Source organism: Sinocyclocheilus anshuiensis, unplaced genomic scaffold (assembly GCF_001515605.1).
Source record: "Sinocyclocheilus anshuiensis isolate Anshui unplaced genomic scaffold, SAMN03320099.WGS_v1.1 scaffold689, whole genome shotgun sequence".
In the NCBI taxonomy this organism is placed as follows: Eukaryota; Metazoa; Chordata; class Actinopteri; order Cypriniformes; family Cyprinidae; genus Sinocyclocheilus; species Sinocyclocheilus anshuiensis.
The window spans coordinates 55,726-77,050 of NW_015536490.1; the positions used below are offsets into that span (position 1 = coordinate 55,726).

The window sequence follows — 21,325 nt, forward strand, 5'->3', positions numbered from 1 at the left end:
CACAAAGCGGCTCATTGGAATATCATTACAAATAATTCCCGCCTACAGAAATTCTAATTGTTGGGGGGTGGGGAGGGGCGAGGTTGTGGTTAGAACGCTTGGTTGAGTGAGTGCATCAGACGAGACGACGAAGAAGAAGTGCTGCTGCAGAGTTAGCGCATCAGAGAAAACCAAGAAGAAGAGCTGCTGTGCTGTCGGCATGTCTAGAACAATTCTTACAAGTATAACACGACGTAGCTTGGCGCCGCGGACAGATGCCGAACGGCGCCGCCGGTGTGCCTACACTCATAGAAAATAATGTATTTGAATTTTAAAGATGTGGCGCGACGCTGCGCGACTGCCTGAAACGCTGTTTTTTTTTCACGTCTTTGTTTGGGCTTCCGAAAGCGGATGATGTCAGGAAACAGTGCTTGCAATTTATTTTTTAACTCTGTTCCTGAGCATTATAACCCCAATTTGCTATTGTGTGCTGCGCATTTTACTGAGGACAGCTTCCACAACACGAGGGAGTACAGTGCCGGATTCGCCCAAAAGCTTTTGTTGAAAGACGGAGCAAGGGGCATGGCAGTAATGAAACACCGTCTAAGCTGTTCGCCAATCACAACGCACTGGGACAGCTAACCAATCACAACACATTTTGTTTTTCGGAAGGCGGACCTTCATCAAAGCCGGAACTAATCAAGCCGTTTGTGCCAGCCTGGGGAGAAAGGTATTTTAATAATGTAAATTATGTGAAAAATAATGCGTTTTTCGAACCACCAAGCATGAGAGCATGTTCTAGTACACCCCCAAAACAAAATCAAGACTTTGTAAAAGAGCATAATAGGACCCCTTTAAACTATTGTATTTGTGTTTGCAGCTTTCCGCTCAGGAGACCGTCAAAGGTTTCTATTTACGTCATGTTTTTGCAGCGTTGTGCGATGTAGCCAATCACAGACATATCTGTTGATTTTTTGGAACGCAACAGCCAATCAGAGGCGTTTAGAAACTCTCAATGCTGAAAACGCCGAAGTATTTGTACAGCGCTGAGTTCTCATTTTAACAAAACATAGACACGATGTAAATTAGAGATTAATTGCAGTATATATATAGAGAGAGAGAGAGAGAGAGAGAGAGAGAGAAATGCAGGATTCACTCTCAAAACTGCAAGTGATATATTGATAATCATAGCAATGGACGGACAAAAATAAATGTCAAAATAGATGTGCATTAATGCTAGAGCATCCTCACTAATTTCAGAAGCAACCTGCTGGAACCGGTCCTAATGTGTCTATACAAATGCTGATTTTGAAAAAATGATTTCCTGATAATATCCTATCCTGAGAAATGGACTGTAATGACAATAAACTAAATGTCCATCATAGTCCACACGTTTAGAATCGTTACAGAGCATATGTCATCAGGACTGTTTTCTCATCTCATTCCGGACTCTTTCCTATGACCACGATAAGAGAGAACAAAAAAACAGCATGATTCATTCTAGTACCTCGTGGGAAACGGCTCGCGCGCTCACGCTGCACATCTATGGAAACACAGTTTCCGCATTCCTCACATACCGGCGGCAGAAGTGCTGGGCACGACTCAGCCGGTGAGCAGTTAGGAGATGCTCTAGCCAAACAAACATGCATAGTGTGATGCTTGAAACACTGAAAATTTGGTTTAAATTATTATATTTCGCGCTGGTGTTGAGTAGAATTGACAAACTCGGCGCTTTCCAGATTTGCCCTTAAATGGTCAATGACGTTTCCGGGGTTCCACTGCGTAATCAGAAACGGGCTTACGTCAGACGCACAGTCAGCTCAGGGAATGCCCTGAAAATAGTCCATGTCTTTCATCTCAGAGGACACTAAAATTGGAAACTCTGATTCCTCATTTCTATTATTATCCCTTGATAACAAATCTATCTTTAATCATTAATATCGAGTTCACTTTGGCAGTGGCAGTAAAATACTAGCATTTGCTGCTTTAGATTAACAGTAATGCTCAAAGAATATCACAACAACTTGCATCTGATTCAGAATAAATATTATAGTTATCTAAATACCAGGATGGTGGTTGATTTGCTTGTAGAATCTCATAAGATGCACTGTTTGTTTTATAAGAAACTGTTAGCACATGCAGCTCTTAACCTTTCTAGAGTTCACAACGCTGACCTGAACAGCAACTGGATGGATCTGGAAAAACAAAGCTCACAAAGAAGTGTGCCAGAGTTTTACCGAAGGGTTGTGGTAGCTTAATAGTTAAAGCTTTGCCCTAGTAACCCAGACCAAGCTGTGACAGGATGACAGGAAGCATAAACTATAGCATCACCATTTTGCCCTTGAAGAAAACACAATCCCAGTCTGCCCAGTGAGACTGCTGTTGTAAAATGCAGCCTACTGTCACAAATGATCTGTTACATAAACAGTTGCAGATTGCTATACAGAGAGTAAGATACCTGTGATAAGATATCTGTAATATAACCTTAGATCACGTACTGAAAAGCTATTTAATATGGATCATGTTGTCAGATCCTTTTCTGGAAGTTATGCAAGCCCTGCCCAATCTCTTTATGAAGGAGCAAAGCTTGCCAAAGCAGACAAAACTCGACATGAATTACTTGTAAAGTCTGCATTCCTGTCAGTACGGTGTCATAATTAACTGTGTATCAGTAAGGATATGACGCTGATTCCAGGACAAGAGGATATTAAGACTATCCTTTGGCAAACTGTGTGATTTGTTTGTCCTTCACTTAGAGCTTTCTTAACATTTCCTCTGAATGTATCCACACCCCAGTGGGGCAATTCCCTTTCACTTATTGCCATAGAGTCCAGGCTAAATTTGGCAAGACTTTTCAGGGAAGTTCACCAGGAAATGTTGTTATTTTGACCAAGTGAATATTGTTTTGAGACTGTAGTGTCACTCATAAGATACACCCCCCCTCCCCCTCCCAAAAGCAAAACATCAGACAGAGGTGTACAATTCAAAGTCAATAATTTATTGAAAACAATATTGCATTTGACAAGAGTAGCAATGCATATATTACTCTATTTAAATTACTGGATATAACTTACATTAATTCATAGCATGTATTTTTCAATAACTCAAGAGTTCATTTTGTTTCACAAACACTGTCCTTCTCAGTGCAGTCTAACAGAAGCGATTGCAGTTCATTTGTAGCTTGGCATCAATGCTACTGCAGTTCATAGTTAGGCTACTAAAGTCCGGCATATACACACAGATCATCCACTCGTCCCGCAGTCAGTGATAGTGACGCACACTCGTTGCTTTCCAACCCACACTGCACATATGAAGCCGGGGGCGACCGCGCGCCCAAGCCGCCTGCGTGCAAGTTCTCCGGCAGCTTGCGCCGACAGGCAGCGTTTCACAGTTCATGTTCCCACAACTTGTTCCTCCGGTACCCAAAACGCCCACTTTTTCCCCAACGGAGGACACGACAAGCTGGAGGGGCAGGGCGGAATGTACCGGTCCGTGCGCACAGTTCCAAGAGCTCCGCTTTCTCTCTCACAGCCCCTTCGCATGACGCAGCAGTCAACGGCGGCTGGTGCCGAGCCCTTTTGCTTTCATTCGCAGAGAATGACTCTTTCATTCTTCATTGCATCAATAGCCTCGCAACTCGTTCAGCGTTCTTGCAGGGACAGATATGGAATCCATTGGTTTTTGCAACGGCTCTCTTCACAGTAGTTGCCCACGTCCTTCAGTGCCTGGCATTTGAGTGGTTGGCATTGAGGGTTCTGTGAAAATGCATGAAATGGAACGTAAGTCGATGTCATAAGATATTAACTTATTTAACTCTGAATGCACGTTGCATATGATAACGCAGCTTGCGAATTAAAGTCTACTTACAGTGACTAGGATGCAGTGGAAATCCCTTGGCTCGCTGTTATCCACGGTTGGCTCACCGAGCACCTGTGCGAGGCGTCTCAGTCCAGACACCCGCAGGATGTTGATGTCGTTGTCGCAGCAGAACGCCTGAAGGAGCGTGAAGTGAATCTGCAGCGCAATATCGTCCTGGTCCTCTTCATCGGTGGCCAGAACGCACAGTACGACACAATCTGGGTCTCTGTAGATCAAATGAATTGCATTTAGTCTCCTGTTTGTTAGGATAAAACAGTATGGTTACATGTGTAAAAGTCAGACATAAGTATATACTTACACATTCATCAGTTTTGCAGACTCATAAACGCCGACTGTAAGACAGTCCTGTCTCTGTGCTGCTACCAGCAGCTCTTCCAATGCTTGGCTCACGGTGTCCATTCTGTAAAAACATGCATACTATTGTAAGCGACAATCGGATAGTTCTCTATACACTAAGATACCCATTGAGGAGAGTCACATTGGATATGTATGCATGCAATGAAGAACTTACTTTTTATCAGTAATATTGCATCCAACGACTTCTTCCAGGGTCATTTTGATCCAAATAATAGTGATCCACAAGTCTCCGGAAGAGCTCGGAAATATTAAAATCCAGTCAAAGTGTGCTGCCAAAAGTATAATCCAAATATCGTTTGGAGTTGTAGTATTCCTTTGCTCGTTTCGCTATCTGAGAAGTTGTTTCTGCCGACTTCTAGCGAAACCCTCGCCTATATATATATATACCGCTTTCGAGTGGGCGCGGCCTTGCAAGCCGCTCGTCTTTCTCATTGGTTAGAAATGTTCCTCAAGCGTCTCGCTCTCGCTTTGCCATTGGTGGTGAGGGAAACTCCTGCTTAGTCCCCACGTGGGCTGATTCGGGGAATCAATGCCCAAACAGAGAGTACAACGTGTACTTTAATAGCTATCAATTTGTTTGTACTGAGTACGATGGAATTTCCTTATGGAAACGATGGCCTTTCCCTGTTGCTTTCGATGTGCATGTTGCAGTTATATCTGAAACCTTTGCATCATGTACAAAACTTAATGAAGCTCAGTTTTCATTTATATTCGGGTTTGAATCGCAAGTGTAGCACATATATGGGAAAGGAATGGTGAATGTATCGTATTTTTCTCACATCTATAATCTTTGGGCACATCCTGAAATTGCACGAGCCGGTTGATCGAAACTCCCTTGCATGATAAGGACTCGTGACTCCCAATTCTCATCCTGATGCAAGTAGTGTGCACAGTTAGTGACGAACATGATGCATTCAAATTGATGGCATTTGTCTTTGCAGAAGTCACTGTTTTGCTTGTCTGCTGCAGAGGCTCTAGAAGGCAGAGATTCTGTCTCCTTGTTACCTGAAGCTTTCATCACCCAGGCTGTTCCAGTTCCACCGGCTAATTATAGACGGCACAGTCACAGGATCAGAGCTGTTGATGTTGTCATGGGACCTTGTTGTGCTTGGGTTACGAAACCCGTCACTGGGGTCAGCAGCTTAAAGGGCACTTAATTGTTTGATTGATTTACTTTCCTCAATAGAAATGCCTTCAGAGTCAATTCTGTCATAATATTATCACATTGTGTTTATGTCCGTGCAACAACACTTTCAGGCATGATTTGCACATTTAAGTGCACTTATGTGTTTCAAATGAATCTTACATTACTTTTCAAATCAGTCAAATTAATTTATAACCTAAATCAATTGAGCTTAATGGAATCAATTCACTGTTCCAATGCGCCATCTGCTGTTAAATGCTTATAGCGCAATAAATAATCTGTTAACTCTCTGGAAAACAACTTGAAATCAGAAATTTACTGTAATTTTGTCATGAGCTGAATTATGCCATAAATTGTAATTAATAGTAAAGAAATGTTGTTTGAAATTTTAAAAGAGTTCTACTACGAGGTTGAAGCCAAGCATTTCAGCAAATAGCAGAACCATCTTCTATCAATGAGTGCCACCTACTGGTGATGATATGTCATGACAATTTCTTGTAAAATGGCTTATCAGTCCAGTTGCAGGGTAAATTGTTTATGAACTTGTTAAGTCTTCTATTAGTGGAACTTTTCTGTCCCCTACGGTTATTTAAAAGTACAAATGCTAAAAAAAAACAACGATTGTAGTTAAAAAAAATTATAATGACTTCACTTTTTATTATGTAAATACTTTTTGGTAGCATTGCCTGCCCTAACCAGTCAAAATGTTAGAATTTGATCTCAGAAACAGTTCTTTTGACATTTTTAAAGTGCATTGATTGCTTGCTAACTTCTGGTTGTACAAATCGCGAAGATGGTTCTGTGCGGTGTTATCAAATTTATCAGCAATAGCTCTTATTCCGGTCACACCAAGTCGCTTACATCTACAAAGGTAACAGTTACTGTAATTATAATATGCTTAAGCACACATTATCCTGAGTGTGGTCCTTATTGGCTTGCGAATAGTGTTATATAATTAGCAGCAGGACTTCAGACTACCTTCATCGTGCTCTCTGCAGCATGCCGTAGGCTATGTGAGGAAAAACGTCTCAGGTTACTTGTGTAACCATGGTTCCCTGAGTAGGGAACGAGACACTGCGTCCTCTAGGGGTCGCTATGGGGAACGCCTCGTCGTGACCCGTGTCTGAAGCATACATTGAAAAAACACCAACTCGTTGGCCGGCGACAGCCATGACGTCACTACCGGTGCGACTATAGTATAAATAGGCACCGGGAGCACACATCATTCACTTCTTCGTCTGAAGCTTGCGTCCGCAGCATATGTCATGGCTGTCGCCGGCCAACGAGTTGGTGTTTTTTCAATGTATGCTTCAGACACGGGTCACGACGAGGTGTTCCCCATAGCGACCCCTAGAGGACGCAGCTCGAAGTTCCCATGAAAGGGAACTTGTCCTAAACACAGGGGATGTTAACCGTTCTAATATACAGGAAACCTAGTAGGGGGTGTAGTCCTGCACTACCGTCTCACGGATCCCCTGTGGTACCTACTCATTTGGAATACACTTTGCACTTAATCTTGACACCTCATCCCTCACAATACACACACAAGTCGGGTTCAAGGTGGGTTTGCATAAAGTCTACATGCAGGGTCTCCAAATGGGTCGAAAGTAACTAACATACCCATTAAACATCTAGTAAGGTCGTGGGAACAGCGTCTACGTGTAATTGAGTGATTAAGAGAAGTTAAGTGTAAATAATACGGCTGGGGGTCTTTATTTTTGGTGGTTACGACAAAAAAAACTAAACTTTTTTTTATTACTTATATGCTTCCTAACGGCGCTTTGCCTTCAGTGCGCATGTGCATATGTACTATCAAATAGCCTTTTTCGAATGTTCATAAAATCGAAAATGTGTTTAAGAAAAACCTGAAAGACTGAAAATGTTTTTTTTTTCCTTGTGCATTTATCATTTACCCTCGGTCGTTTCAGAGCAAGCGTGTCGTACGTCGCACAGTAGACCTCTTTTATAATTGTGACGTAAGGACGTATAAATCAGTATTCTAAAAAGAATCACCTGTCTTCAGGTGATGTGTGGCGGTATACGGGGAAACATACAGGGAAGACGTCAGGTAGGATGTTTACAACACAGTTTAACTAACTAGCCTACCTACTAATTACATTTTTAACGTCAAATAAACTTCAGTCTTTGTCAGTGTTATAAAAAATAATCTGTCGACAGCATGTCCTCACCCGGTTTTACTGACGTCTTCCATTGTGAAGACACTCAGCAATCAAAGGGGCCGTTCTCATACACTGATGATGGGCTAAATGATAGTTTGGACGGGTAAGTTAATGGATAAGTTTGAGATGTTTTTGAAAATATATGACAAAACTGTTTTTCAGGAGTTCAACTGAGTTGACCGATGTTTTTGAGGAGGAATTCTGTGATGGTGAACTCTGGATTCCTCCAAATGATGATTTGACACAAAAAAATTGCTGCCCAGCTGGAGAACTACCTTTCTGATGAGAATCTAGCAGATGATGCTTTCCTGCTAAAACATGTCCAAAGAAATAAGATGGGTTATGTTAGTTTGAAGCTGCTGACATCTTTCAAGAAGGTGAGATCAAATAACCAACATCTTCATCTGATTTGAAGTGTCATAATGAAATAAACGTTAAAAAAAGTTTTACAGATTGTACTTGAATTTAGTCAACAAAAAAAATACATTTAATTAACTGATTGTTAAAATACCAACCTGCTGTGCACATTTTATATATATATATATATATATATATATATACATACATGCATGTATAGAGCTGGGTAAATTACTTACAAATTGTAATCCGTTACTGATTCCAAATTACATGACAAATTGTAGTTAGTAACGTAATCCATTACATTACACATTTTAGGTAATGTAATCAGACTACTTTTTGATTACTTTTGGATTAATTTTGACCAAACTCATTTATCACATTGATTTAAATAGGATAATCTTGTACCTTAATGATGTAAAAATACAAAGAGCAAGAAAATATATTCCATTAATTGTAATTATCAACATGAAGTGCATTAAACATTTATATTACATCAAGGTTTTCCAAACTGGGGTTCATAAAGGAACTGCAGGGGATTCATGAATTTAATGAAAAGCTAACAATTGATTAAATCATACAAATTAAAACAAATCATTAAAAAAAACAATAAAAATAAAACACTTACTAAAAAAGATTAAATATTTTATTTGTATTTGTGACCATTAACCAACGTCAGAGAAATGTGAACATGCAAATATTTATTTTTAAATCTTAAATATTTAAATATATAAGATGAAAGAGGCTCAAATGACAAAAAGTTTGGGAATGTCTGCATTACGAGTAAATAAGAAATAATGTGCATTTTAATGTGTTTGAAAGACAAAAGCCTTCAAAAGACATAGTAATTAACCAACTGAGTGATAATTCAAATACAAATTAATGTGCTCATCAGTAGTTTATGCAATGTTGAAATGTTGAGAAAACACATGATTTTTGTCAATCCAGAGGTCAAATGCTGTCTTCCACAAAACTGGACTTTCTGAATGTATATTAGCGATAGGCTATTTTAGAAAGGAACATGTCAAAGATGAAAAAAGGAATTAGGGAGAATCAATAAATTATTAATTTTATTGCTATTGTGTGAATATGTAATCATGTAATAAAAAGAATTTAAAAAATCAGTAAAGTAACTCTAGTCTGATTATGAGTATTTTAAAATGTAATTTAATATATATATATATATATATATGTTAATTGCATTATTTTAGTGGCGTGTGTGTGTATGGACATATACATACACTCTAAAAAATGGCTGGGTTATATAAAACCCAGTGCTGGGTAAAATAGGGACAAACCCAGCAATTGGGTTGTTTTGACCCAGCGGTTGGGTTACTACCCAGGAGGTTGGGTTAAACATTTAACCAAACCGCTGGGTCAAAACAACCCAATTGCTGGGTTTGTCCCTATTTTACCCAGCACTGGGTTGTATTTAACCCAGCATTTTTTAGAGTGTAGAGTATATGTATATGTGTGTGTGCATGTATGCAAATTTAAGTGTTTGATTTCTTACAGTTTTTATGGTATATAGTAAGGGAACTTACCGTTTGCCAGTTAAGTTTTTTTTTTATTATTATTATTATTGTTAATATTACAATAATTTTTTTTAGTGCTTTGATTCGTGTTTTCAAAGATTAGAGATCTCACGCGTTACTGGAGCACCACACTGGTGGCTGCAAGAACTTCTCCGCAGCTGGAAGTGAATGAGATGGAAACCAAGGTGCGACGAAGGACTCCAGTAACTGATTGGCTCATGTGCATTCCCACAAGCAAGCTACTTCTATCCTGGAACTTCCTGGACTGTGTTGGCCCAGTCAAAGATGAGGTAAACGGGTCACTGGGTGTGGACCAGCTAGGCATCATGGAAGCCACAATGCGGGTGTTTTCTCCCTATGGCACCTTTTCGTCTCTCCGCATTCTGCGCCCAGGAAACGAGATCCCTACGGAGTTGAAATGCTATACTCAGAAACACCTTGAACTGGGGCGCAAAGCGTGTGCTGTGGTGGAGTATGAGTATCTGGAGGGTGCGCGCAAGGCCTACGAAGCCCTGGAGGCGGAAGAGCAGCAGCAGGGAGGAAGGGGCATTTGTGTGGTCCTGCTGGGTAGCCGTGGAACTCGTAAGCCAGGATGGAGCCAAAGCCTAGTGGAGGAAGAGTCTGAAGAAGGTATTGACAATGAGAATTTAAAAAAGCCAAACAGAAAGTCCATGCGCTTCCTTTATTCTCTGGAGGATTCGGCTGTTTGCAGCTCTTCAGAGTCCGATTTTGCCCCTCCCTCGCCCTGGCCTAACCGCAGGGTCTCCCGCCCTCAGGCCCTCTACGGCAGCCCCCTCGCCATCCCGCGGATATCGACTTTCCGCTCCGACCCTTACAGGAATCCCCTTGGCAGTCCTGTAGGAAGCCCTCTCCTGCCTCGCAAGCTTTTTCCTTGCAGTCATGTGACCTCTCCTCTGGCTACCCATCCTTTCAGCAGATGACTTGAGCTCTCCCCAGATGACTTGGGCTTCAACGGCAGGGTCCAGAGATGTAAAAATGCCACCCAGGTCATTCAGCCTGAGATGGGCGGCTCTGTGTCACCCAATCAGATAATGAGGTATTTAAGTGTCCTGGTTGTGCGCCAGCCTGTCGGCCCTGATGGCACCAAAGGGTTTCATAACTGCATTGGTAGAGGGAAGGTCCTGCTACCACACTGACTCCACTAAAGATGCATTAAAAAGTCTCTTTCCCCACTGAGTCTGTATGAGGGCAGTGCAACAGAAGCACTTTTAATGCAACATAACGACTATGTTTATCTGTCCTATTAATGAAAATGGAAAAAAAACATGTAATGGAAAAAAAAATGTCTAATTAAATATTGAAATAAAGATGAATTTGTACTCCGATTTTCCTGAATGTAATATATTGTTTAATATTAGGATTTGAGTTATGTCCTGCATATCCACCTTTTTCCCAACAAGCCTACTGCATTATAGATTATAGGAGGTACTTCCGGTTTGGGGAAACGCTGAAACCATTTCAAATCGTAAAATTGTTCTACAAATAATCTGTATACAGACGACAAAGTTATCAAAACGAACCCTGTTTGCACAGATCAGCAATAATGCTGTTATGCATTCTAGGACAGTAATTGGCAATTAAACTTTGTAAAGAAACACTTTGCAAACATATAATACGCATCACTTTTTTCACAAATTGATGTTTTTGTTGTTTACACGCAGACAATAGCTGTATCGTTTTAAACTTTGAAACCCGTTTCCAAAAATGGCATAGTCGTGTAACTGAATGGCCAAAATGCATAAGTTTTCTGCTTTAGTTGGAAATGGTGTGTGTAAAGCCTGCTAAGTCTACAATATATCCCATGAATAATGTACTGTAGTGTACTAAGGGGGCATTTACACAACACCATTCTCAACTAAAAACTGAAAACTTAATTTACACAACAACGGTTTGTGCCTGAAATCACAAACTTTTGGAAACGGGTTTCAAAGTGCAAATGAAAATGATAGTTGTCGTTTCTGTGTAACTACTAAAACAAATTTGTGAAAATAGTGACGTCATGTACGTGCGTATCGTGTTAAGTCTATATGTGCGTGACATCGCCAACTACTGGTCTTGCATGCATAATACAGCGCTTTTAGTTATTTTCACGGATCCGTGTGAATGGGGATCATTTTGACAATGTTGTCGTCTGTATGGGAAACTTTTCAAAAAGAGGAAAAACTTTTGTTTTTAGTGGGCTCTATTAGTGTACCATTGCATCTTTGAAATTGCATACAGATGACAAGACTATCAAAACGATCCCTGTTCACACAGATCCACGAAAACAACTAAAAACGCTGTATTATCCATGCAGGGCCAGTAGTTGGCGATGTCCCTTTATAAAGAAACAGTAAGGTTTTTTTTTCTTTTTCTACACGGATGCTTTAAAATGTAATTGTCTCCCTTTTTCACTTCTCATTCCCATTAGCAGTGTTTAATGGAATGTTTCTATAGCATCTGTCAAAATGACAGAAATCACTTTGTCTTTTTCTACACGGATGCTTTAAAATGTAATTGTCTCCCTTTTTCACTTCTCATTCCCATTAGCAGTGTTTACTGGAATGTTTCTATAGCATCTGTCAAAATGACAGAAATCACTTTGAAATATGATCAAGGCTCTAGTTAATGAACATTTATAAGGCAATGTATGTTACATAATAAAGGCATATATTACTACAGTGATATTTAACATGTCTAATATTGAAATAAGCCAGCTTTAGGGGTAATTCATGGCCTGTTGTAGTAATTGTTAGTTCTTTTACACGTTTAAATTTCCTTTTAATGTTCAGTGGAGACTCACCCGGATATCGGCTGAATGGATTTTCGAAAACGGTAAAACTCAACTGTTTAACTCTAGGGGAGTTGGAACATTAGCCTATTTTCAAAAATAGTGGAGTGTTTAAAACAAACACGAAAATATTGTGTAACCATCACATCTTTACCAGGACACACGCTGTACATGAATAATGCCCCATCATCGGTACACTCATTTACTACATTATGGCTCCCCTCCATCTGGCTTCCACAGCTTGACTCTAAATAAATATGGCAAAATATGACAGGCTTGCATAGACTTGATTTTGCTAGGTCGAATTAAATGGTCAAGAACAACAAAATTAATTTAGTGAAAGGCCTATACCATATATATATATATATATGTGTTCTGGCATCACATTAGAACTGAAATAACAGTGAGGACAGCTGTTTTACGTGTACATGTAAAAATGTAACATGCTTCATATTCAGCAAACAAAAACAAGTGCTTTTACACTCTTTTTACGATTTCTCAACCATGAGCCTGTAGATGTGTAGGCAACAGCTTCAGCTTGCTTGGATTTGCTCTGTTTATCTGATGAAGCTCTATTTTAAGTGCTAACTGTTTAATCAAGTGAGGCTCTCAGGGAACAACTTCACTGCAGAGATCATTTAATTATATACAATGCACCTTAAATTACAGCATACGATTGGTGTCACACTGACTGTCACTAACAGCAGCCTTGAGCTTCAGCGCCTCGCTCAACAGCACAATCTCAAAAACTCCTGTTTTGTGGATTACTCCCATGATTGACTTCTGAGTTTCCAGCACAAAACTTTAACATGAAGTAACTTCAGTGGAGGAAAACACTTTCACGGTTGTTCAGGAACGTTCTACGTTAGCATTAGTTAAGGCAACAGCTAACATGAAATATCAATGAACAATATTTTTACAGTATTTATTAATGTTCATTTCAAATAGTATAAATTAACATGAACAATAGTATATTCGTAAATAAACATGATATTAATAAATGCTGTAAAAAAGAATGTTCCTTTTTCCTTATTTTACCGAATGCATTAACAAACCTAATTGTAAAGTATTATTTTTCAAATAAAAATTTGTTCAAAAGAACTCACGTGTGCAAAGGGATAGTTCACCCAGCTCAAAATTTAAGACATATATAAGCCGTTGCAAAATATATATATTTTTAAAAGCCCCCAACGTTAGGGCTTGATTGATTTCCTGTATGTATTGTGTTTCTGAGGAAAAAGTACACACTTTAGATATTTAGCACTGAAGAATAACAAAATAATTTATTAGAATTTTTCTGAATAAATAATTCCATCGAACAAGCAACCATGAGTCTTTTAGGCACTGTTTTACTTTGTAACAACAAAATGTAACAATTCAAATTCACTTATATTCCACATATGTATGACTTTCCTTCTTCTGTGGAACACAAAATATGTCTGTTTTTTTTTTTCATCCATTGGATCCAAACATTGTTCAAAGTGTCCACTATGTTATACAGAAGAAAGTAATAGAGGTTTGGAACCCTGTCAAGACATGAGGCTGAGTAAAAGACAAGATTTAAAATGTGGGGTAAACCATTCCTTTAAATATGCTTTCCAGCATAGATATGCAAAATATTGTGTTGCATTTTAATATGGGAGTTTGAGGCCAAGGGTCATTTGTACATTGTCAATGACTGCTGAAATTGTTCACCGAGAGGCATCAACAAAACAGCAAGCATGCAACATCAGAATATATTGCATCTCCAAAACATTTTCCCAGATGCTCTTCGTAAAACAGGACTGGATAAAAAAAACAGCAGGTGGACTGCCTGTAACAGGTAATTTCAATGTAAACGTTAAAAACATTCTTCTCTAATATTCATGTAATGCAATAAATCCATAAGGTATAAACAGCTGAGAAAAATATCATAGCATATGCAAATTTAAAGTTAAAAAGGGATGAATAAAACAAGTTAACAACCAAAATAAAACAACTATCTTAAACTGAACCTTAAAAAAACGCCTGTTCCATTCAGTAATGAGAAGAACTGAAGCGGTCTGAGGGACAAATCTATAAGATATGTGGCATACTTGCATCAATTTGCGCATAGATTTAGCCAGAATTGACCAGGCATTCTCTCTTTACAGTAGAATCCCATTCACACTCCATTAACCTGCATTATGATACAATGGATATTTTAACCAGACATCGAATCAATTGTAACTATCAAAGCACACAGGCTGCTAAACCTGAGATGAGGAGCAGTTGAACTGAGACGCTCATACTGTGGTCCCAAACACAACCCCATCTAATTCCTGATCGTCAGAGTCGTCCTCGCTGAGGGAGAAGTCTTTGTGGTTGGAGAGGCGGCTGGGGCTGCAGTTAGACTCTCCGTCCGTGAAAGAGCTGTTGGTCGTGGGCTTCCCCGTTCTCTCTGCCTCGGCCATCTGGGCCAGCATGCTGTCCAGTAATGGACGGCTTTTGCAAATGCTGTCCAGCAACTGACATCGGTGTTGTAACTGTCCGATTAGAGAATCTTTTTCCTTAATCGTTTGGTTGAGTTTATGGATGGATTCCTCTGATTGGCAAAGCTTCTCGTGGAGGAAGAAAATCTCTCTACATGAAAAACAGAGAAAAATGTCCTTTTCAGCAAATTACCTTATTAATTAAAGCTGCAATTTAAGCACCAATCAGAACAGAGAGGTTCAATCATAACATTAATTTGTAGGCCAATCTGGGCGGCTAATTCACCCTCAGGAAATTGCAAATCATTTTTTAGAGTGGCAGCTGGCGATTTATTAAAGGGATCGTTCACCACAAAATGAAAATTCTGTCATCATTTATTCCAAACCTGTATGAGTTTCCTTCTTCTGTCAAGCATAGAAAAGATCATTTGAAAATTGTTGGTAACTAAACAGTTGCTGATCTCCATTGCCATATTATGGAAAATTAATTCATACAGATTTGGAACAACATGAGGGTGAGTAAATGACAACATTTTCATTTTTGGGTGAACTGTCCCTTTAAATTCTCTGGTTAATATTACTTGAAGAGGTTTTCATGTTTTGTTCTGCAAAATAAACTATACAGCCATACCTCAAATATGAACATTGATGCGTTTTTTTTTTTTAACAGTTGCTATATCAGGACTATAACGGCAGTTTGATATGTCTATTAAGTAAACTTCCTGTAAACTTCAAGTATTAAGTAAAATTCATGTCTTTTTAAAATTAATGTTTGAGGTATGACTGAAAAATTCAGCACGCTAAAGTTTCCAATTCTAACCACAGACCTTGTCACATAACATAAAAAAATAACATAGCAAACCCATGGAACCAAAAAACAATGTCAAAGGAATTGTTCATCGAAAATTAAAATTTGCTGAAAATGTACTCACCCTCAGGCCATCCAAGATGTAGATGAGATTATCGGAACAGATTTTTGAGAAATGTAGAATTACATCGCTCACTCATCAATGGATCCTCTGCAGTGAATGGGTGCCGTCAGAATGAGAGTCCAAACAGCTGATAAAAACATCAACATCATTAAGTCCATCATTAAGATGTTTTTAACTTTAAACTGTCGCTTCAGGCTAACATACGAGTCCATAATCCATAATAACGCTTCCTCCAGGTGAAAAAGTCATCTCGTCTGAATCAAGAGAGAATTATCCACAAATCAAGCACCATTTACAAGTGAAAAACTGTCCAAAACAGTTCTAAACAAATATGTCAGTGACATTTGATGAGAGAGGACAACAGGGGATGGACTGTGTTTCTCTGGAGGAAGCATTATTATGGACTCGTATTGTAGCCTGAAGTGACAGTTTGCAGTCAAAAACATCTTAATGATGGATTTGTTTCTTACAAACATGCAGCTTTTTACTTCAGAAGATGTTAATGGATGGACTGGAGCCGCATGGATTATTTGTGGATTATTGTGACGTTGTTATCAGCTGTTTGGACTCTCATTCTGACGGCACCCATTCACTGCAGAGGATCCATTGGTGATCAAGTGATGTAATGCTAAATTTCTCCAAATCTGTTTAGATGAAAAAACAAACTCATTTACGTCTTGGATGGCTTGGTGGTAATAACATTTTCATTTTTGAGGTGAACTGTTCCTTTAATTCTTTACTGCATTTTAGGACTACAAACTTAGGACTACAAACTCGATCCGAGCAGCTGGGTCCTTAGCCATCTTCAAGTAACGGCTAAAGACACATCTCTTCCATCTACACTCGACCCTCTAACACTACCACTCTATATATACACTATATTTTATTTCTATTCTACCTACTTTTCTTTTTATTTATTAAAAAACCTTGAACCTCTAACACTAGCGTTCTCTATTCTTTTTCAATTTTATCTACTTGTTTTCTATTAATTATTAAACTTTTTTTTTTTTTTTTTAATCTATTGTCCTATTTTGTAAGTCGCTTTGGATAAAAGCGTCTGCTAAATGACTAAATGGAAGTTTAACTGTTACCAAACAAGTTTCCGCAATCACTTCACCCATCTGGCATTTCTCGCACATACAAAACAGCAACAATATGTAGGCCTAAGTGTGGTGACAAGTCCCGGTTAGTCTAATGCAGTACACGAAACAAGTTATTTATTTTTTTATAATAATAAAAAGAAAACAAGCCCCGCCCCCTCACAACATTAGCAGCTCTTGTTCTGATTGGTTAACGGCGGTCTGTTTTGCTTTTTAAACAGTCAAGGGCTGTCATAGTGACGGGAGTGGTTTCTAGACCACCGTGATATCTGTTAGGTATCTGCTACATTTTACTTCAGGGATATTTTTATGCACAAGTCGCCTACAGCAGCTTAATTGAGCTTTCTGATTTAGCAAACGCATGGTTTTGATGTCAGGTAATAAAATATTAGGCATTTACATAAGGACACGATTGTGTTACAGCAGTAAATATATTCTTTGCCCTACTTGTCCTTGGCCTCCGTGATTTCTTGCGAGGCAGCTCTCAGTTGCTCATCTTTGCGGATGAGACTCTCGGCCTGCTCCCGCACGGTTTTCTCCGCTTCCTCCAGCCTCTGCTCCAGGTTTGTGACCCGCCTGTGCAGCGCTGCCAGGTGCGCGTTCGCCTCTCTGATCTGCACCGGCGACGGGGACGACATGTCCAGTAGGATGCGGAAGACAAAAGCACCGGTCCGGTAAGCTCTCTCTCTCTCTCTCTCTCTCTCTCATCCACGATAACGCCGCGCTGCTGGGGTGATCATCTTGTGTGGGTCGTGTCGGATGAGTCCAGACTGAGTGATGCTGAACTCGCTCTCAATCTCAGCATGCGTGATGCTGCAGTCTTCTTCTTCAGTGAACCTTCGCGACTGTAATGCAGTAACAGCCGGCAGTGCGCGTTTAAATGCAGCGCGGAGGTTTATGACATTGTGCTTTATAAGCAGGTGTCGCAGTTTGTGCTTGTTTTCCAGCCAGCTGACGTGTCATCTGCACCAACTTCTTAGCAACCTGTAGCTGCTGACCCGGAAATGATATTTAGAGCCACTGGCCAATCAGGATAGCCGAAACAGAGAAACAGCAGTGATTACAACCTGCACTTTCCTCCAAACAAACTGGGATGTTTCTTCTTCTTCTTCTTATATTTTTACGGCGGTTGGCATCCAGCGTATTGGTGCATTACCGCCACCTTCTGCTCCGGAGTGTGTCGTTCCACTTTTTTTCCTTATTCCCACCCTTCCCATACTTTCCATCTTACATTTTGCGATTTCCTTAATTGTTAGAGCTTTCTCCATTTGCCCTGCATCGGCACATCTAACCAGTAAGTTACCATCATTAAGGATTTTCGCAAACTCTATCTCCCCTATTTTATTTGCCAGAGTTGTGGTTAACACAAATGGGCTGACTTTCTTCATGATCTCCTGACTCTTTCCATTGAACCTTATTACGGCCTCATACTTCTCCTTTATTTCTTTCTGAAAAGTTTCCCCTCTGTCATCATCATTTTCAGACTCATCACCATTATCACTTCTTACTCTTTTATTCCTTTTATCACTCCTTTCCACTCCACTTCCTTCGTACATACCATCATTATAATCCATTTCCCCCCACCTACCTACCTCCAATCCATTCACGGAGCAGTCGTGCTCAACCGCCTGTACTTTCCGATAAATATGATGATCCGTTTCCAAAAATTTCCTGTTAAATTCCTAAACGAGCTCTGTCGTTCGATCTACGTAACTAGTGTCAGCCAGACTGCTATTCGAGTCACAGCCTCAGCGAAGAGCACTTTCAATGTCACTGACAACAGCCTACAACAACAGTCAAAATACGCCGACCACACGCTTCAGCTTCCACGCCTCGCGTCATTTCTATAGAATACGCGCGGTAGGAACCTATAGAGCAGGAACGTATCAACTGGGATGCTTCATTTGGGCCTGTACATTTATTAAAATATTTTGTCCAGACGATAGCCCTTTATTTATTTATTTGTTTGTTTTTTGTTTGTTTGTTTGTTTGTTTGTAATGTAGCTACTGATATCCTAACTCACGTTTTATAATATACCCGTTTCATTCTGTAAAACATTTTTTTTTTTTTTAAAAGAGGGGGAAAAAATCCATTGCTGAATTGCTACTTTTACATAGGCTATCACTTTTCTCATCAAAATAAAAACAAGTCTTTAATGGGGTACTTAGTTTTAGGTTCTTTTACTTTTTTTTCATTTTTTTTTCATGGTGAATCTTTCAGAAAACTTTATAAGTTGTTACAGCTGAATGGCAAAATGAAGCCAGCAATCTGAACTTGTTTGTGCTTAGGTAATATCTGTATTTACACATATATGCTTTCTGTCATGTCAAGAGATTGTGCATGGCAGTGTTATTTTAGTGTCACTGAGATACTATTATAGTTATTATTATTATTATTATTATTATTATTAATTACTATATAATTTAGTAAAATATGGCAACAGTTAACAGTATTATATCAAATCAGACCATTAGAGAAGGCATTTTAAATTTTATATATATATATATATATATATATTTAGAGAAATATATATATGTGTCACGATCTCTATCTGGTGTGCCCATGAGCTTCGGCACTCCATTACAGACTCTTGCCACTTTATCCAGGACTTCATTCCCCATAATCCTTTGCCTGGACTCATCATCACTGATTGCATACACCTGTGTCTTGTTACCTCATCTGTCTCACTCTATTTATAGCCTGGTTTCTCTTTCACATTGCTCAGTATTGTTTAGCCTTTGTTTAGCTCATGTTTAGCCCTAGTGCCTGTGTTTTCCGTGTTCCTTGTTTTCTTGCCTTGCCTTGTTTTTTGACCCTGAACTGTTATCTTGTTTCTGATTTTTTGATGCCTGCCCTGACCATTGCTTGTTTCTTAGACTACTCTTTTGTCTGCCCTGGATTATACCTGTTGCTGCTGTTTGACCCTGCCTGTTTTGACCACTCTTGCAATAAAGCCTGCATTTGGATCCTCAACTGCATTGTCACGTCCCCATGTTAAAGAATACTGAGCCAAACCCGGACCCAGCAGCTTTATCGAGTGTTCCAGACTAATCATGGATCCAGCGAAGGAAATCCTTTTCCTGCGTCAAGGGGCCAGCACTATCGAGGAGTACACTGGTCAGTTCTGTGCTTTGTCTAACTGTTTGAACTGGAAGGATGCCGTGTTTAAAGACTTGTACTGTTTTGGCTTAAATTATCCTTTAAGATCATACATGCCCACTGGATATAATGAATTGACTTTAGAACAGTACATGGACTATGCACTTTTGCTAAGTGGTTCCCCCTTCATGGTAGGGGCTGTCGAGAAGGACGGTACCCTTAAACATCTTTTGGGAGGGGAGGAGGCTTTTACTATGGTCAGGGAGCTCTGGTGGCCATGGAGCTTGGCCAACCATGGTCTCCAGCAAGCCCCACACTGGTGATGGCCAGTCCAGTGTTATCATTACCTGTTCCAGAGTCTCATCCCGTCATGGCCGCCGTTCCAGAGTCTCGTCCTGTCGTGTCGACCATGCCCTGTGCCTCAAGGTCAATTCCAAGGTGTCCGAGACTGGCATCCAGTGTGGAGGATGTTCTGCTGATGTCGGGCAGAGCAGCGGGCATCCCAAGGGCCTCAGCACTAGTCATCACCGAGACTGTTCCCCTGGACTCAGTGCTCCCTGTAATGGCAGTCGCCATTCTATGTGTTTGGGCCACACACACCACCCCCGTTTCCCCAGAGGTGGAAGCCTCCGCTGCAGAACCTCCCGAGGCGGTGGTGTCTGCTCCAGTCCTCGAATCAGCACGAGATTCCACTCCAGTTCCCTCGTCACGGCCAGGAGTGCCGTTTCCTGTTCCAATGACTCCAATTCCCTCATCACGGCCAGGATTGCCGTTCCCTATTCCAATGACTCCAGTTCCCTCGTTACGGCCAGGAGTGCCGTTTCCTGTTCCAATGACTCCAATTCCCTCGTCACGGCCAGGATTGCCGTTCCCTGTTCCAATGACTCCAGTTCCCTCGTCACGGCCAAGAGTGCCGTTTCCTGTTCCAATGACTCCAATTCCCTCGTCACGGCCAGGAGTGCCGTTCCCTGTTCCAATGACTCCAGTTCCCTCGTCACGGCCAGGAGTGCCGTTCCCTGTTCCAATGACTCCAGTTCCCTCGTCACGGCCAGGAGTGCCGTTCCCTGTTCCAATGACTCCAGTTCCCTCGTCACGGCCAGGAGTGCCGTTCCCTGTTCCAATGACTCCAGTTCCCTCGTCACGGCCAGGAGTGCCGTTTCCTGTTCCAATGACTCCAATTCCCTCGTCACGGCCAGGAGTGCCGTTTCCTGTTCCAATGACTCCAATTCCCTCGTCACGGCCAGGAGTGCCGTTTCCTGTTCCAATGACTCCAGTTCCCTCGTCACGACCAGGAGTGCCGTTCCCTGTTCCAATGACTCCAGTTCCCTCGTCAAGACCAGGAGTGCCGTTCCCTGTTTCAATGACTCCAATTCCCTCGTCACAGCCAGGAGTGCCGTTTCCTGTTTCAATGACTTCAGTTCCCTCGTCACGGCCAAGAGTGCCGTTTCCTGTTCCAATGACTCCAATTCCCTCGTCACGGCCAGGAGTGCCGTTCCCTGTTCCAATGACTCCAGTTTCCTC

At 40.6% G+C, this 21,325-nt stretch overlaps 2 protein-coding genes, 1 long non-coding RNA gene and 1 pseudogene across 3 annotated transcripts; 2 read left to right on the plus strand and 2 right to left on the minus strand.

The window, feature by feature from the left end:
- Nucleotides 1-718: 718 nt before the first annotated feature.
- LOC107685104 (uncharacterized) lies at nt 719-3,449 on the plus strand. Its single transcript, XR_001633926.1, has 3 exons — nt 719-731; nt 1,203-1,204; nt 2,969-3,449. It is a non-coding gene; the product is annotated as an uncharacterized LOC107685104 (long non-coding RNA).
- Nucleotides 3,422-4,565, minus strand: LOC107685093 (growth arrest and DNA damage-inducible protein GADD45 beta-like). The gene is made up of 4 exons (XM_016481584.1): nt 4,370-4,565; nt 4,157-4,258; nt 3,847-4,063; nt 3,422-3,734 (listed from the first exon to the last, which is right to left on the minus strand). The coding sequence occupies exons 1-4, from the start codon at nt 4,411-4,413 to the stop codon at nt 3,621-3,623; spliced, it is 477 nt and encodes a 158-aa protein (XP_016337070.1). The 5' UTR covers nt 4,414-4,565; the 3' UTR covers nt 3,422-3,620.
- Nucleotides 4,566-7,371: 2,806 nt separating this feature from the next.
- On the plus strand, nt 7,372-10,687 carry LOC107685292 (la-related protein 6-like; annotated as a pseudogene).
- A 3,474-nt stretch (nt 10,688-14,161) lies between these two features.
- Nucleotides 14,162-17,353, minus strand: LOC107685109 (vimentin-type intermediate filament-associated coiled-coil protein-like). Its single transcript, XM_016481601.1, has 2 exons — nt 17,152-17,353; nt 14,162-14,823 (listed from the first exon to the last, which is right to left on the minus strand). The coding sequence occupies exons 1-2, from the start codon at nt 17,340-17,342 to the stop codon at nt 14,487-14,489; spliced, it is 528 nt and encodes a 175-aa protein (XP_016337087.1). The 5' UTR covers nt 17,343-17,353; the 3' UTR covers nt 14,162-14,486.
- Between the last annotated feature and the right edge of the window lie 3,972 nt (nt 17,354-21,325).